This window comes from Phyllostomus discolor, chromosome 8 (genome assembly GCF_004126475.2).
Source record: "Phyllostomus discolor isolate MPI-MPIP mPhyDis1 chromosome 8, mPhyDis1.pri.v3, whole genome shotgun sequence".
NCBI classification, from domain to species: domain Eukaryota; kingdom Metazoa; phylum Chordata; class Mammalia; order Chiroptera; family Phyllostomidae; genus Phyllostomus; species Phyllostomus discolor.
Window position 1 is genome coordinate 24,110,657 of NC_040910.2, and position 16,089 is coordinate 24,126,745.

Below are 16,089 nucleotides of genomic sequence, written 5' to 3' on the forward strand. Positions count from 1 at the left end.
TTGTTCAGAAATCTCACGAATCTCATAAGACCGGCAATAATAGTAATAGTAATAGACACTCTTCACTGCTTTGTGCCAGGCAGCCTACTCTGTATTTTATGTATAACATTTGTAGTGTTCTCAGTAATCCTTCAAATGAGGAACTCATGGACATGGATAGAGAATGAAATGTGAAAAATATGTGTCGACCAAAGGGAAGCCCACTGGAGGTGAGCAAAACGGTACCAAGTAGTTCCTGAATTAGATCGCAGAGTTCAGGACTAGGTCTCTAATTTGAGGCTAAGTATTTTAGGGGGAGGCAGCTGTGAGTGCAAAGGTACTGGGGGGAAATTCCCTGGCATGTTTGAGGAGCAGCACGGAGGCTGCCGCAGCTCTTGAGGTAGGAGGGGAGTTTGGGGAAGGCTGGTTGTGTATCATTCTGCGTGAGAGAAGCCATTAAAGGTTTCGAGCAGAGATGAGACTGGATCTGAGTCTCACTGAGAAAGTGAGTAGTGTTGCGGAGATGGCATTCTAAGAGAGCGGGGTGGAGAGCAGTTAGGGGGGTAGCGTAGAGGTCAAAAGACAGAACGTCAGGACAGTGAGTTTTCCAGGATATGATATCACGGATGAATCAGTATTTTCTGTGACTAAATTTTCCTTTAGGAAGACTGTTGTGTTGTTTTGTGATTTGGAGTTTCCCTGCTTTCTCCATGGCATTTTTTAATTTCCAGATTTAAAGAATGCTGTACAAAAATACAAATGTTAGCCCTGGCTCAGTTGGTCGGGGTGTAGTTCTGTACACCCAAAGGTTGTGGGTTGGATTCCTGGTCGGGGCACGTACTGGGTCACAGGCCTGATCCCTGGTCTAGACACATAGGGAGGCAGCCAATTGATGTTTCTCTCTCACATCAGTGGTTCTGTCTGTCTCTCTCTCTCTGTCTCCTCCCCCTTCCTCTCTAAAATCAATAAACATATTCTCAGGTGAGGATTAAGAAACTACAGATGTTACTGTTATAAAAAGTGTGTTTCCTTTGTGTAAGAAAATATGTATGATTTATATGAAGGACAGAGGAGGCTACTAAATAAAGAGCAAAGAGGTCATAAGGTGTAAAAAATACGACAAATACTGGAACAAGAATGTGTCTTCGATGCCATTGCCAACAAGTTCTCTTCGGTCTCTTTCTCTTTTGAGGGATTATGTGCATAAGTAGGTTATCCTGGAAGCGGTACATGAAGTAGATTGAAATGTGATTGAGCAGAGTGTTTGAGAGGTGAGGAAGCAATCACAGAACTGGTTCATGAGATGATGAGTGTCCCTTATGTGTAAAAATCTCTGATAGACATAAGCACTGCAGATCTGCAAGCCCAAGGCTTGACCCTCACGGAGCTTAGGGACAGAACGAAACACACATCTCTGCTTCACATATCACCCTTGTGTATTCAAGGCAGCTGTACTCACTGTTACAGACCCCACTGCTTATTTTGTGCCCTACGTTTGAAACGTGTTTTCCCGAGTCTTCATCTGACCAGCATTTCCCAACATTTTCTTTATTTCCTCAAGGAAGATTTTCATAATCTCTACCAGTTCATTTTCTAATGGAATTTCATGCCTCATGGGAAATAAACTCAATAAATTGTGTTAAGGTCATGTGAATTCACTAGTGACACTTTAAAAATATTTTTTAACAAATGTGTTACATGAATTAATTTGGTCCTCGCAAAAACCTTACGAGCAGATGCGTTGCTATTCCCATTTTACAGACAGAGAGACAAGTTACACAGTCAGTATGTGGTGGGATGTGGAGCTAGACAGTTTAGTGCCAGGCCCCTGGCATTGATCATGGACTATCAACTCCTCCAGAGCAGTGACTCTTCCCCAGTTGGTGGCGTGTGTCTGGTGCCTAGGACACTTTCTGAACAGGAAGACGCCTTGAGAAGAGGGATCAAAAAGTTGGGAAAGGATGAAACACATCAGAGAAATTACTAACTATATAAATTTAGCTGGAGTTTAGAGTAGCATTATTGAAAACTAGTGTGAGATAAGGCATATAAATTACTTTATAGATGATCTTGATTACAATACAGAGAAGTCCACTCAATTTGCATGACTATTAAGAGTTGTTGGTTTTTGAGCAAAATATGCTAGAGTTATAACAAACAAATAAACAATTTAATATTTACTAGATATGCTTCTTCAGAATGAGGTTACTGTTGAAATGTAAAATAGCATTATTTATGTTTATTAAATAAATAACATAAAAAGAGAGATTGTCTATGCACGGATTTCAGTATAATGTGCTGAATGTTATAATAAGTTTAATTATTTTTAAAACTAAATCGGGAATATGCACAATTTATACAAAATAAAAAAAGCACCACTGAGTGCTTTTTTGAGTATGGTTTCATGCAGGGCATTTTTTTTTTAACTTACAGAATTTAATGCAGGAAAAAGTGCAAGTGAACATACACTTTATATGTAACTAAAGCGATCACATGGTAAGAGAACAGGAATGATTACAATTCTATTTAAAATAAAATGACTAAATAATATGGGAGTAATATCTTCAATAGAAACAAACAAACAAAAACAGAAAGAGCATGTGAGAAATACATTATGACAACTTCAATTGTTAATGGAAAAAGCAATTTAGAGCATTAAGTGAAAAGTCACTGGTTCTGTCAGCTCTCTAAATGGTTGTTTGTTTTAATTAGCCATGGCAACTGGACAACACACTTAATCTTTCATACTCATCAGAAGAAAAGAACAACATTTAATGACCTTACTATCAGATGAACCTTTAAAATGTTTCTCTTGAAAGAATGATAATACAATTATGCATTGCACGAGATCATTGGACTTCAGAGAAAATCATTTTTATTCTATATTTTAATGTTGACAGATTGCCATAAAAAAATCTTCAATAATAAAGATGTAAAATAAGTTTTAAAGCAAACATGGGCTCATATGCTTGAATGTGCTGAACATAAATATTTCAGCATTCAGCATTGCCAAATATCTGGGTGCTAAACTCTCTGAAAAAAGAAGTGATCTATGTAGACATCCATCGCTCACCCGCTCACGGTAGGCATAAATTAAAGAATAACATCAAAACAAATTAGTGTCTGGTGCCCTGAAGTGCTGAGTATTTAGCCCCCATAAAGCCACATGTATCTTTCTGAGTAAGATGAAAGGTGAGAAATTATTTTAAAGTCAAAATGGCTACGTGAGCTTCAGAACAAAATGAACAGACAAGAAAACCTGCTGAGGGGAAAAAAAATTGAAGTTCTTAAATGTGTTCATCTTTCTTTTTCAGGGAGATGATCTAAATTAACAAAAAATAAACTGGTGACTGATATTTGCATTATTTGTAATTTTAATATGTTTTCTTGACATCTTGTAATTATCATTAATGATAATAGTTGTAATTTACTAAGTGCCTACAATATATCAGACTTTGCACACTTATTTCTCTAATCTTCACGTTTGTGCATTATTAGACTATATAAAAAAGAAAAGAATAAGGGCTCAGATAAAGTAGCTTATTCAAATGTCACAAACCAATACATAGTAGACATTCCCTGACTCCAAAACATACCTTTTCATGATACAGTCACAAGAAGCTGAATTGGAATATTCTTGCTTGCCAGTAAGATTCATATCAATATTTAAAGAAAGAACATAAGCCTGTTAATTTTTTATGGATGCAGATAACAGTGAACTTTCAGATAATAATCTTCCGTAATCGCTGATGTGTTATTCTCCTTTTTCATTTGTTTTCTGAATTCTTTCTTGCTTTTGTTACCTCTGAACCTGCAACACTTTTCCTCCCGTTTTGATGACTTTGACCAATGAATCTGACATATTAGACAATCATCTAAGTTGTCTTCATTTATAAATATGGAATAAAAAGACTTAAAACACCTGACTGTTAGCCCCATAAAAAATAAATGATCTTTTTGAAATAAATACTGAAATTACATCAAGGATTCCAGATGCAAAGCTACCTCTTAAGGTTATGGTAGACTCAGAGAATCTCTAAATGCATACATTAACAATGTATTTTTTTTTTACTTCTCTCAGGTGAATAACCTAAATTCCATAGATAATGTTTTTATTTTTTTGTTACCACATCTGACGACTCATTGTCTTCTATGAGAAGTTCTTATTTTTTTTAACCATTAATCCAAAGTAAGAATGGACTGAGGATGTGGTAATATTACCACTATTCAGGGGCAGACTCTTGGATGTCATCAGTTCTGTTTTGAGTTAGACTTTGTCAGCAATTTTTACCTTTTTTTGCTATTAATTAGTTTTAGTTTAGTCAATATTTATATTTAGATCTTTTATTGAGGTATGCTGCTGTATTAGTCTCAGGTATACAAGATGATGATTCAATATTTGTATATATTACAAATGATCACCACAATAAGTCTAGTTAATACCTGTTATTATACACAGTTACACATTTTTTCTTTAAGATCTACTTAGCAATTCCCAAATATGCAATAAAGTATTATCAACTATAGTTATAAATTTATTTTTATATACTTTTATTGAGCTGAAATTCACATAACACAAAATTAAACATTTTAAAGAGGCATCAGTATATTCAGAATTTATGGCATTGGTCTATTTAGAATGCACAACCATCACTGTGTCTAGTTTTAGAGTATTCCAAAATGTTTTCACCAGCTCCAAGGTGATCCAGACTTGGACCTGCTAAGCACTGTTTCCCAATCTCCCTTGTCTCAGCCCCTGAAAGTCCACAGAAATATGCTTTCTGTTTCTAGGGATTTACCTTTTAATAATGCATATAAGTGAATTAATTTCATATAAATCGAATTATACAATATATAACATTTTGTATCTGGCTTTTTTAACTTAGCTTAACATTTTTCTGGTACATCCATGTTGTAGCATGTATTCACACTGCATTCATTTTTTGACTACATATTACATTATATGAATATGCCGCATTTGTGTACCCATATATTCATTGGTGTACATTTGGGTTTTTTCCACATTTTTGTATTGAGAATATTACTACTTTGAATATTTGTGTATAAGTATTTCTCTGCATATCTATTTACAGATATTTGGAGGAGCATAGATATATTTAGAAATAGGATTGCTGGATTATGTAGTAATCCCATGTTTACTTTTTGAGAAACTGACAGACTCTTTTCTCCAGTGTTGAACTATTTTACATTCTCATCAGAACTGTGTAAGAGTCCCAATTTTTGCACATCCTCACCAACATTTGTTATTACTCATCTTTTTAATGATAACCACCCTAATGGGTATCACGTGGCATATCATTGTGTTTGATTTCATTTCCTAATGACTAATGATGTGGAACATCTTTTTAGAACCTGTTGGTCATTTGTATATCTTCATTGGTAAAATTTCTATTCAAGTCCTATGTTTATTTTAATTGACTTATTTATCTTTTTGTTTTTTCATTGTAAGAGTACTTAATTTGCTCTGGATACTAGCCAATATCAGATATGTAATTCACAAATATTTCCTGTCATACTGTGAGTTGTATTTTCACTTTCTTGAGAGTGGTCTTTGATACAAATTTTTTTATGAGGTCCAAATTATTTTTTTTCTTTTGTTCCTTATTTTGGGTGTCATATCTAAAAACCCACTACCAAATCAAAGATCATAAAGATGTGTACCTAAATTTCTTTATAAGCATTTTATAATTATAGATTTTACTTAGAATTTTAAAAATACTGTAAGTTAATTTTTTATATGGTATGTCACAGCTCCATTTGTCGAAGAAAATGTTCCATCCAATTGAATAATCATAGCACTTGTCAAGCATTATAAAAAGCTGTCAACTAATTTCCATCCAAATGGAATGACCCATTTTTCAAGTTCACTATTATAAACATTCTCATTACATGTACTTTTCCTTTGCCCTTCATAGAAATTGTATGATTTAAAATATTGAGATTCTTAAAACTAATGTATTCTTTTGGTATTCTGGGAATTAACTAATATAATCATCATTGTATAAACAAATAAAACCAATGAAATTATAGTATTTGAGTAGATATAAAACATAAGTATCAAGCATACTTTGGTTTTTCTATTCTGACTTTCTCATAAAATTTCACATTTCTTAACTCACCAGTGAAAGGCTACTAAAGTTAGTAAGATTAAATTTTCAAGCAGAATTAATAAAGTAGTTATATAAATTCAACTACAAACTTACATGTTCTCATTTTTTAGTATGCATGCTTGGTTCAATTTCTGAAATGAATACATATGCTTTTTCAAAAATTTGCAATTAAACCACATTCAATTTTAAATTCTGATGTACAGTTACCAAATTACATATAACAGACTTAAAATTGGAAAATCTTTCAATATTGTTGAAAATATTGTTAATACAACTATTAAATGTACTAACTTGAGTATAGATGTTGTAAAATTAATTAGTTATGACCAGTTTGATTTCAAAGCAGATTTTAAGTGAAAGAATAGTTTAGAGAAATATATAAAATTAATCTCTGCTTAACATTGTAGAATGATGTCTTGAGAGGAGAAAGCTTCCCTCTCTCTATTATATTCAGTATATTTATATTTCTCTGAAGATCAGCCTTCACATGGATTAGTTTTTTTTTTATTAAAGCACCAAGCACAGTCTCTACATTTATCTAAATGCTTAGAAAGTGCATATGCAATATTAAGATCATACTCAGCAATTATCATGAGAGCTACTTTAGCTTTTTAATTAGAGTTCTTACATATGTTATTTCTATTAAAACCTATGAATGTATTTCTTACTAGGAAAGAGGACTGTGGTCTATGCTCATTGAACAAAGACTGCAAACTTAAAACCAAACAAAATGAGCTTAATCCAGTCTCAAAATTTGACTAGAGTTCATCTTTAGGCACATTTACCTTCACTCATGCGTGGGCTTTGCTTATTCTTTCATTGGTTTAGTCACACTATTCCTGCAATACTGTGCTCTTTTCACATAATTTTATTGAATAACCTTTACTCCTAAACTGGTGCTTGATTTTACTCTGTTGTATCTGCTATCAAGTGGTGGTATCATCATCTTTTATTTCTTGATAAATCTGCTTTTTCTATATGTCTGGCTATTCATGGAAATGATAGAACTTTGGGCACTAATTTGTCAAACAATTACACCTCTCAATATAACTAAGTTATGCCTTTATCAATTTTCTTTAGAAGAAATAACAGCCCTACCTGTCAGAGAAATAGGACACCAGAAAAAGAAGAAAGCAGGGAATTTGGTATTTAGGAACACATTCTACATCTTCTTCTTCTTTTTTTTTTTTTTAGAAAAAAGTCTAAAAATGAAAGTAGGGAAGAAATAATGTAGGTAAAATCTTTAATATAACATTTTTATAATATAAATTCAGGTAAGAGGGCATCCTATGATTCATTGTATCTTTTGCAACCTACATTTGAAAACAGAAAATGCCAAAGTACTGTCATTTCTCAAGCACATCCAAGCTTTGAAACCATTCAGAAAGTGTCCTTGCTCTAGTTACACATCTTTACTAAATGTGTCCATTCTATTTCTCCGTGCTTTCCTCTCTCCCTACTGTGAATGTGACCACTCTTTATGAACAGGTATGTTCTACTGAGCTGTTTATGTGAAGTTAAGATAAAACTGAATCCGCTGGTGCTTGAGTAGGAACAGCATTCAGTCTTTTCTTACGAGGGTCAGTTTGGGATAATAGAAAACAACTGAATATAAAAGAATTCATAAACTAGTGAATGATGGCTCGAGGCAGATTTACGGTTTGTGTCTGTGAGGACTCTGTCAGCTGTAACACACTCGAGACACCACTGCCAGAGCCCACGGCGTGTTCGGGTTTATGTATTAACAGTGTGTGGGGGGTTATAATTTCAGTTTTTTATCTCTCTGACATGCCTTACCTTCCAACTGGATAAACAAGATACTTAAAACGCAGTTAGAAAAAATAAGCCTGCCCACTATTCTTTATGAAACACTAACCTCTTGACCCTAGCTTTCGAATATAGACATAGATTTTCACAAGCAAAATCTCAATACAACTAATTCTTCAGGCTGTTGAAATTCTTTTCTTTTCCTGGAGTTTTATGTTGAAGAATAGGATGTCTATAAGTGAAACATCAAAAAAGCTTGGGGAAATGTTTTTGTTTTAGGTGTGGATTGCAGCAATGTTGTTTTTATACCAGGATAGAGTGTCTGGCAAATTCAGTGCTCAGAAACATCCAGCCTCCACTCAGTGCTGCTCATTTGCCTCCCTTAATATGCATGGAAAGATCTGTTTTAAACTCTGGGAAGTGCAGATAATAGGATTTCAGTTAAGAGATAAGGTAGGAATGGAGAGGGAGCACTTGGCTCCCTACACAGCTTCTAGCATGCAGATTAGCGTGCGGATTAGATTCTCAGTGGTTAAATAGTGAAAGTTGGCAGCAAGGAACACTCTGGGGACAGGCAGGATTATGTGAAGACTAAGGAAATAAATTAACTGTTATTTTGCAAATCTTACAGGGTTCTTGCACTCCAACCTTTGGGGTATCATAAAGGTCATTAACTGCAATTATGAGGTTCCTTCCTTAGCTTCATAGGTGATAGATTTGGAAGCAGAACAGCATGGAACAATATGACAGATGCTGTGGGGTGACAGTGGCTGAAAAACTGCTTTGTGAGACTCTGTGTGACGAGACCCATTTGGGGACTGTTTGAGTGAGCAACTAGCAGAAATGAATTGTTATTCAAGTGCAAGAAATGTAGCCTGGACGTATGGGACATGAGGTCTTTGGGCAGTTACTCTTTATTAGGGTTCATGGTGTTGCAGCCAGGCTTCTCCTCATTCCTCTCTGCCAGGAGCCTCCTTAGCAAGGCTCTTGAGTCACCAAGACATAAACTCCAACTCCAACTCTCCTCATCTTTAGACACACAGGTCCTAAAGCCAGGCACAAAATTCTGTGTCACTTGTAGTCAAAATTCTTGAGTAAGCTTTGGCCAGGTGGCTCTGTTGGTTGGAGTGTCGGCTGGTACACCCGAAAGGTGAAGGGTACGTCCTCAGTTAGGGCACACATCTAGGTTGTGGGTTTGATTCCTGGTCGTGGGGCATATGGGAGGCAACTGACCCATGTTTCTCTCTCTGTGTCTCTTTCCCTCTCGTTCTCTAAAATTAATAAATGTATCCTCAGGTGAGGATTAAAAGGAATTCTCGAGTAAGACAGGTGCCTATTTCCAATTCCATTACCTGTGCAGAACTAAGTTCACCCAGTATACCATAGCCTACTCCTCCGTTCCCTAGTGGGAACTAAAGCAATGCCCTAAAGACAGGGTGAGCTAGACTGCCTCCTCTCCAAACACTGAGAGAGGTGAGATGATTGGATAAGATGAGGACTGGGCAATGACCCTGCTGGAACAAGTGAGAGCAAAATTGTTAACAAGTGAAATCTTTGTCAATGTGATCTCTGTTACATTCAGGAATGGAAAAATGTAGCCACATTTGAGTAACACTTTTGTGTTTATTTTTAACATTGTGGGAATACCGACTAAACAGAAACATTGATAATTTGGTTTTGTTTTTCCCATCCATGGGTTATAATGATCTGTTGTGCGATAGAGAATATTGTATTTGATTCATAATGAGAAAATGATGCCAGTTAAGGTGTAAAGCAGTGACAGGTTGCATTTATTACAAATCTACTGTTTGGCTGATAATAAACACACATTTATTCTCATTCTCAAAGCAAGCTAATACTTTTATCCTCTTTCTGTTGATGAAAAGGTTGAAACTCATGGAAGTCAAGACATTATACTGAGAAACAGGATCATGAAACTGCATCAGCCTAGATTGAAAACCCTTAATTCATTGAAAATAGCAATTTCTCCGTGAATCATTTCAGGGTTTCACCTTAAAACATGAAAAGCATAATTAAAGTTGAACCATTTTGTAAACTTAATAAACTGTTTTGACTGAACATTCAGACAAAGAAAATAATTTGAGAAAAAAATGCTCTAACTCTCTTTACCAAATCTAACAACGAATCCACCCAATGCCATGCTGAGCAACAGGCACACTTTTAGTTGAGTTTTTTTTTTTCCTAGTAAAATAAGCGATTTCAAGAGTAACTTTTAGCTCAGAATTTTCACAGTCTGTAACTTTTTATACACATTCTGATAAATATTAGACAAACTATGTTAAATTTAGTACTGTGCAGGATTTTATTATACTAAGCAGGCATGAAAGTTGAAAGCCTTGTAAATATTAATCATAGCCTAATGAACAGTGGGAGATTTCTGAATATCAATCTGTACTAGAGGGAAATTTTGAATTAGAGACACCACTTCCTACCCAATAAATCAGTAGTGAAAAATTGAAGGCATTCTTATGCATCAGCTTATGTAGCTAGATCTCTAGTCTTAGAGGAGCATGCAGTGAGGCAGCCAAAATAGATGTAATTTTATTGCCGCAATTGGAGCTTTTGCATTTTTAACCGGACCATTTTTAAAATTTTAATTACTTCCCAAAGAAGCTGGATTGTATCACAACTTGAGTGCATTCTTTAGTATCAGAGTTAAAATAGTTCAAGATTAGTTCTGCCTCATTAGCATTCAAAAAACATTGCCCATAGGGACTAGAAGACTCAAGGTTAAGAGAAGTGAAATGCCAAAACTTGATTGGCTTATTGCTTTTATTAAATGTGCATATTACTGCTTTTGCCCCTGAGCACATTTACAATGTGTAACAGAAAAAAAGACAGTATCTTCAATCATGATTCATAATTTTATAAATTATAGGAATAATCATACATCTACATTCTTGCATATTCTTAATGATTGTCTATTAGTGGAAAATCATTTTTCAATAGTCAGAGTTAATTATTTATTAAGATAAATATAAAAATGGATGGGGATATTATTTTCTGCCGCTGACACAAACATAATGGGAGTCAGTTTTCAGTTTTATTTTTAACTCTTCAATTTTTAGGTCATATTTACAACCTTCATTGCGCATTAATACTTTAATTGGAACATTTAGAAGTGATTGTTAATATGATTCTTCAGACCATTGTAATCAGGACAATATTTTTCCTGAAGTTATGTTATAAGCTGTGTTTACTGAAAACACACTGATAATAATTAAGGACATTGGAAAGTAGGAATTTCTAGGATATAAGCCAGAAATGGCAAATTGCATTAAAATACACTAGAAATATTATTTTCAAAATGATTACTTTATTCCATTGTAAGTAAATATGGAAAAAGTAAGAATTACTAAATTAAGTAATAATATGACATGATGCTATAATTAAGCATTGATTACTAACAGTTTTTCCATATTTATTACTCAAAATTTCTAGACTCATTGTAAGCAGGGTGGAATTTTGTCTCCAATATATTCCCAGTACTTTTTATTTAGTAATTGCTCAATGCATATATAAAAGATCTTTTTAAAAGAGTAGCTATATATTGTAGTTTTTCTTGTGTATGAAGAAATTTCTACTCTCCAGTAGCATCAAATAGTCTCTTCATAAAAGTTCATATAGTTAAAATTATAATGGTTTTCTAACTATATGCAATGTAACAACATAGAAGCCATTTTAATTTCATGTCTATTTTAGTAAAATATCTGTGCTTATAAATTTCCTGCTTACATAATTGCAAGACTGTTTTTAGAAAAATTCATCTTATCTTTTCTGTGGTATTAAAGATAGATATTTATTTATATTTTTGAGCTTTACATATGCTTATATTTAAAATTTTAAGTAGTTACTACCCTGAACACAGCTTATTTCTGTATTATATGTGGAAATGGCCATTTTTCACATGAAGAAAACTTTGTATAGGAATTACCATACTGAAAATGAATTGCACAGATGATGATATCACTATCTTTAGAGGCTTATTTTGTTTTGTCTTAATACAATAATGTCATTTTTTCATTGATAAAAATGTAACAGTATTTCTCTGGTCTTTATTTTTATGGAGATATTGGAGGTGCTTTAATACTAACAAAAATAAAAATAAGCGCCCTATATGTTTCTATTGGCCAATATTTATTTTAGGTATAACTTTGTATAGTAGTTTTTATCTTATTTATCCTACCTATTTTTGATAAAAAGCCACCAGTGTTATAGGTCAGAGTTTCAAAATATATTTACCCTTGTCACAGGGACTTCTGATGATAATGTACAGTTAGTATTTAGGAGAAATGCTTTTAAAGATTCAAGTAATTAAATAGGTAATCAAAACAAATTTTAAAATATTTATTTTTAAATTGATTTTAATAGGAAAATGCCAAAAATCTCCAAAGCCCATCATTGTTCAATATAAGATAATCAATACAATGAGGTATATCATTCAAAACAATAACAATATAAACATGGCATGGGTGAAAGATGTAACTAGCATTTAAAATGTGTAATAAAATAAACGTTAAAATCATAGCGATAATCAGGCAATCCTGGTGTAATGTATAGAAGAATAAGAGTCTATATGAAAAATAATAAATCTGCATCTATTAAGGTAGTGCTATGAGGCAAATTAAAATTCGAAAGACATGAGAACCATTGAAATAGTTGTGTGTCACATTTATTTGGTGATCAAAAGAAGAATGATAATGTACGGCTAGTATTCAGGCGAAATGCTTTAAGATATTCAAGCCTTTTCCATTGTCATTGGCTTTCATAGCAGTTAACCAAGATTGTTCATTATCTGAAGGTTTAGAGACATACAAAGTAATGTTTACTTTTTGCCCTCTTTGGTAAAGGTGAAATTTGTTTCTCCAATTAACCAGACATATTACTTTTAACTATTTTGCTTCCCGCAGCATGAACTAATATTGCTTGACTGGCATGATGGGATGCGCTAGAGTGAGGAGGATAAGGAGGGGGCCACACAGCTGAAAGTTGAGTTCTAGCACCGCCGGGACACAGATCGAGGCCCAGCCTGGCAGCGAACACCTGGATTTGCGATGGCCCCTCCCCTTGGCCACGGTTACTGTATTCTTTTTTTTTTTTACAGTAACCACTCTACATTTTTCTAACTTCAGTTTTTATCTTTTCAGGTTCGGATTTATTCTTCACAAAGATGAAGCTGCGCTGCAAAAAATTGATCTTGAGACCATGTCATACATCAAGACAATTAACTTGCAAGACTATAAGTGCGTTCCTCAGTCGCTGGCATACACACACCTGGGAGGATACTACTTCATCAGCTGCAAGCCTGACAGCACTGGAGCAGTTCCGCCCCAGCTCGTGGTGGACAGTGTAACTGACTCGGTCATTGGATTCAACGGCGATGTGACGGGTTCTCCGTATATCTCTCCAGACGGGCACTATCTTGTCAGCATTAATGACATCAAAGGTCTGGTGAGGGTCCAGTACATTACTATCAGAGGAGAAATACAGGAGGCTTTTGATATTCACACAAATCTGCACATATCGGACCTGGCGTTTCAGCCGTCCTTTACTGAAGCCCACCAGTACAACATCTACGGGAGCTCAGGCACGCAAACCGATGTGCTGTTTGCGGAGCTCTCCTCGGGGAAGGTGAAGATGATCAAGAGCCTTAAGGAACCACTCAAGGCAGAAGCATGGCCTTGGAACAGGAAGAACAGGCAAATCCAGGACAGCGGCTTGTTTGGGCAATACCTGATGACACCTTCCAAGGACTCTCTCTTTATACTAGACGGACGACTCAATAAGTTAAACTGTGAGATCACTGAAGTTGAGAAAGGAAATACAGTTATTTGGGTTGGAAATGCCTAGGAGCCCTATTAGATAATTATTGAATAAAGAGTTTTCCAGTACACTGAACTTAATTCATTGTTTAAATTTACAGCTTAATTTTTCAAGTTTTATCTAGTCAAACATAAGTTACTTGGTTGGCCCAAATAAAATAGATTTATTTTTTTGGCAAAGAAATGCACAATTAGTAATGTTAGTTCACTAGAAATTTTAACACAATATTTAATGAGAAATTATATTCATCACAAGGTTCAAATCTAGAATTATGTTTTAAACCAACAAAATAAGAATTTAAATATTTAAAAATAACTTCAGGGAATTTCAGGTGACTTTCAGCACCATTTTATTTTAAGGATGGTTTATCCATTTTTTTCCCCTGTCCTTTTTTAGTATACTTAAACCAGAAATAAAAGATATTGTGGAAACTTAAAACTCTTAATTCAAAATATTTTGTCCCATTCACTGTTTATAATCTTTTGTGCCTTGAAGGGAATGTCACAAGAGGAAAAGGCTAAAAGCTGCATACTGAACACTGGTATCACTATAAATCTCTTGGCTTTAAGAAAGAAATGTTTAACATCTCCTGCACTAAATCTGCCATTAGTCATTTGTTAAACAAAGTATCATTTGAAGGCATGAGTTGACCTGAGGTTGTGTAAAGGTGACAAACTCTGTTCGACACTTACTGTATAGTCTGCAGTATGCTATGGAAAATGGGGAGGAAGGGAGGAAAAATAAGTCTGGTAAAATGTTTGCAATGTATTCTCTACTCATTTTGCTTTCAATCACTAGAGTGCATTATGTTTTTAATGCAAGTTTGTCTGGGATGTCAACTGCTTACAAATGTGTATTGTTAGCAGAATAGTTTTTTTCCATGTAGTTGAGTGTTACATCAGCAGAAACTCTCATTTCTAAAAAAAAAAAAAAAAAGAAAGAAAGAAAGAAAGAAAGAAACTTTATTTGTGTCTGCTTAGAGTAAACCACATATAGGGAAAGTAACACCAGCGAGAAAAAAAATGGCTAGAAAACTGATGAATATTAGTGTTTTAGGAGTATTAGTTTAGAAATTGGAATTAGCAGATAGCTCCACAGTGGTGAATAAAGATGTACTTCACCATTGCCTTTGCTATTTAAATATAACCCATCAAAAATTTCATTCTTTAATGACTTCTATTCAACTCCTACATAATCCTTAAATAACCCTCTCACTCGCTGTGTGCTATAGTTCAAAACTTAATTAATCCTCATATTTGAGACATTGCATAGAGTAAAAAAAAATTCTTTTTAAGGGTAAAGATAAGGCCAGTAGAAGTGCATTAAAACTACAGAGTTGGTTTATTGAAGTAAGCAGATATTTATCTAGACTTAAAGTAATAGCTTACATGTTTTGAGAATCTTTTTACTTATTTTTGCTTTGTTGCTAATAAAATGCTAATGGGCTGTTGAAATGACCTCCATTTACTGAAGGTAATCCAATAAGGTCTTTTTTAAATACAAATTTTACTCAAGTTTAAATTGTGAAAAACTGCATAGAAACCTGAAATTTTATAGCGTGTAATATCTTATGTGTATATAGCATCCTGAACTGTGTGATACAGTAGATTTCTTCTTAGCTTAAGGAAACATTATGGGAGGTAAATTTAATAAATACTAAAAATCAGCTTATGTTTCTCCTTACCTGCTTTCCTTTTTAGCAGTTTCCTGCCATGTGAACATGAACCACATAAAGCGTCTGTGACCTAATGATTTAATGTAAGTCTGTCCTATCCATCCTTCTTTGGTAGCTTACACCATATGGATGCTCTGTCTATAGACACTGCTTGATAAAAGGACAATAAACCTCTTACCTTTTAATCTTTGAGAGTCAGCCAATGTTTTAATGTGCATATCAATGGTTTTTTCCCATTGCTTCAAACATAGTCTGGTGTTCCTCATTATTTTGAAAGTGATGGGATGGAATAGAGGGCAAGTGAAGTGAAATCAACTAAGAAAAGACAATTTATTCCATTCCACAACACAATGGAATACCACTGGGAGATATATATATATATATATATATATATATATATATGTCTTACCTTTTACAACAGCATGGATGGGCCTGGAAAATATTATGCTAAGTGAAATAAGTCAGTCAGAGAAAGATAAGTACCGTATGATTTCACTTTGATGTGGTATGTAATAGATGAAATAAGCTAACAAACAAAATAGAGACTGACTCATAGAGACAGAGAACAGACTGACAGCTGTCAAAGGGAAGGGGGATTGGGGGAAATGGGAGAAAAAGGTGAAGGGATTAAGCAAAGGGAAAAAAATTTCATAGACACAGATAACACTATGGTGATTACCAGAAGGAAAGAGG

The 16,089-nt window shown here is 34.2% G+C and overlaps 1 protein-coding gene across 5 annotated transcripts in view; it reads left to right on the top strand.

The window, feature by feature from the left end:
* FSTL5 (follistatin like 5) overlaps positions 1-15,581 on the top strand; it is a 546,524-nt gene extending 530,943 nt beyond the window's left edge. For all 5 annotated transcript variants that reach the window (XM_028519771.2, XM_028519772.2, XM_036031946.1 and 2 more), the window contains one exon: positions 13,046-15,581. In XM_028519771.2, coding sequence (XP_028375572.1) covers positions 13,046-13,748 — 703 coding nt within the window. In that variant the 3' untranslated portion in view covers positions 13,749-15,581. The remainder of the gene's footprint in view (positions 1-13,045) is intronic.
* Positions 15,582-16,089: the final 508 nt, after the last annotated feature.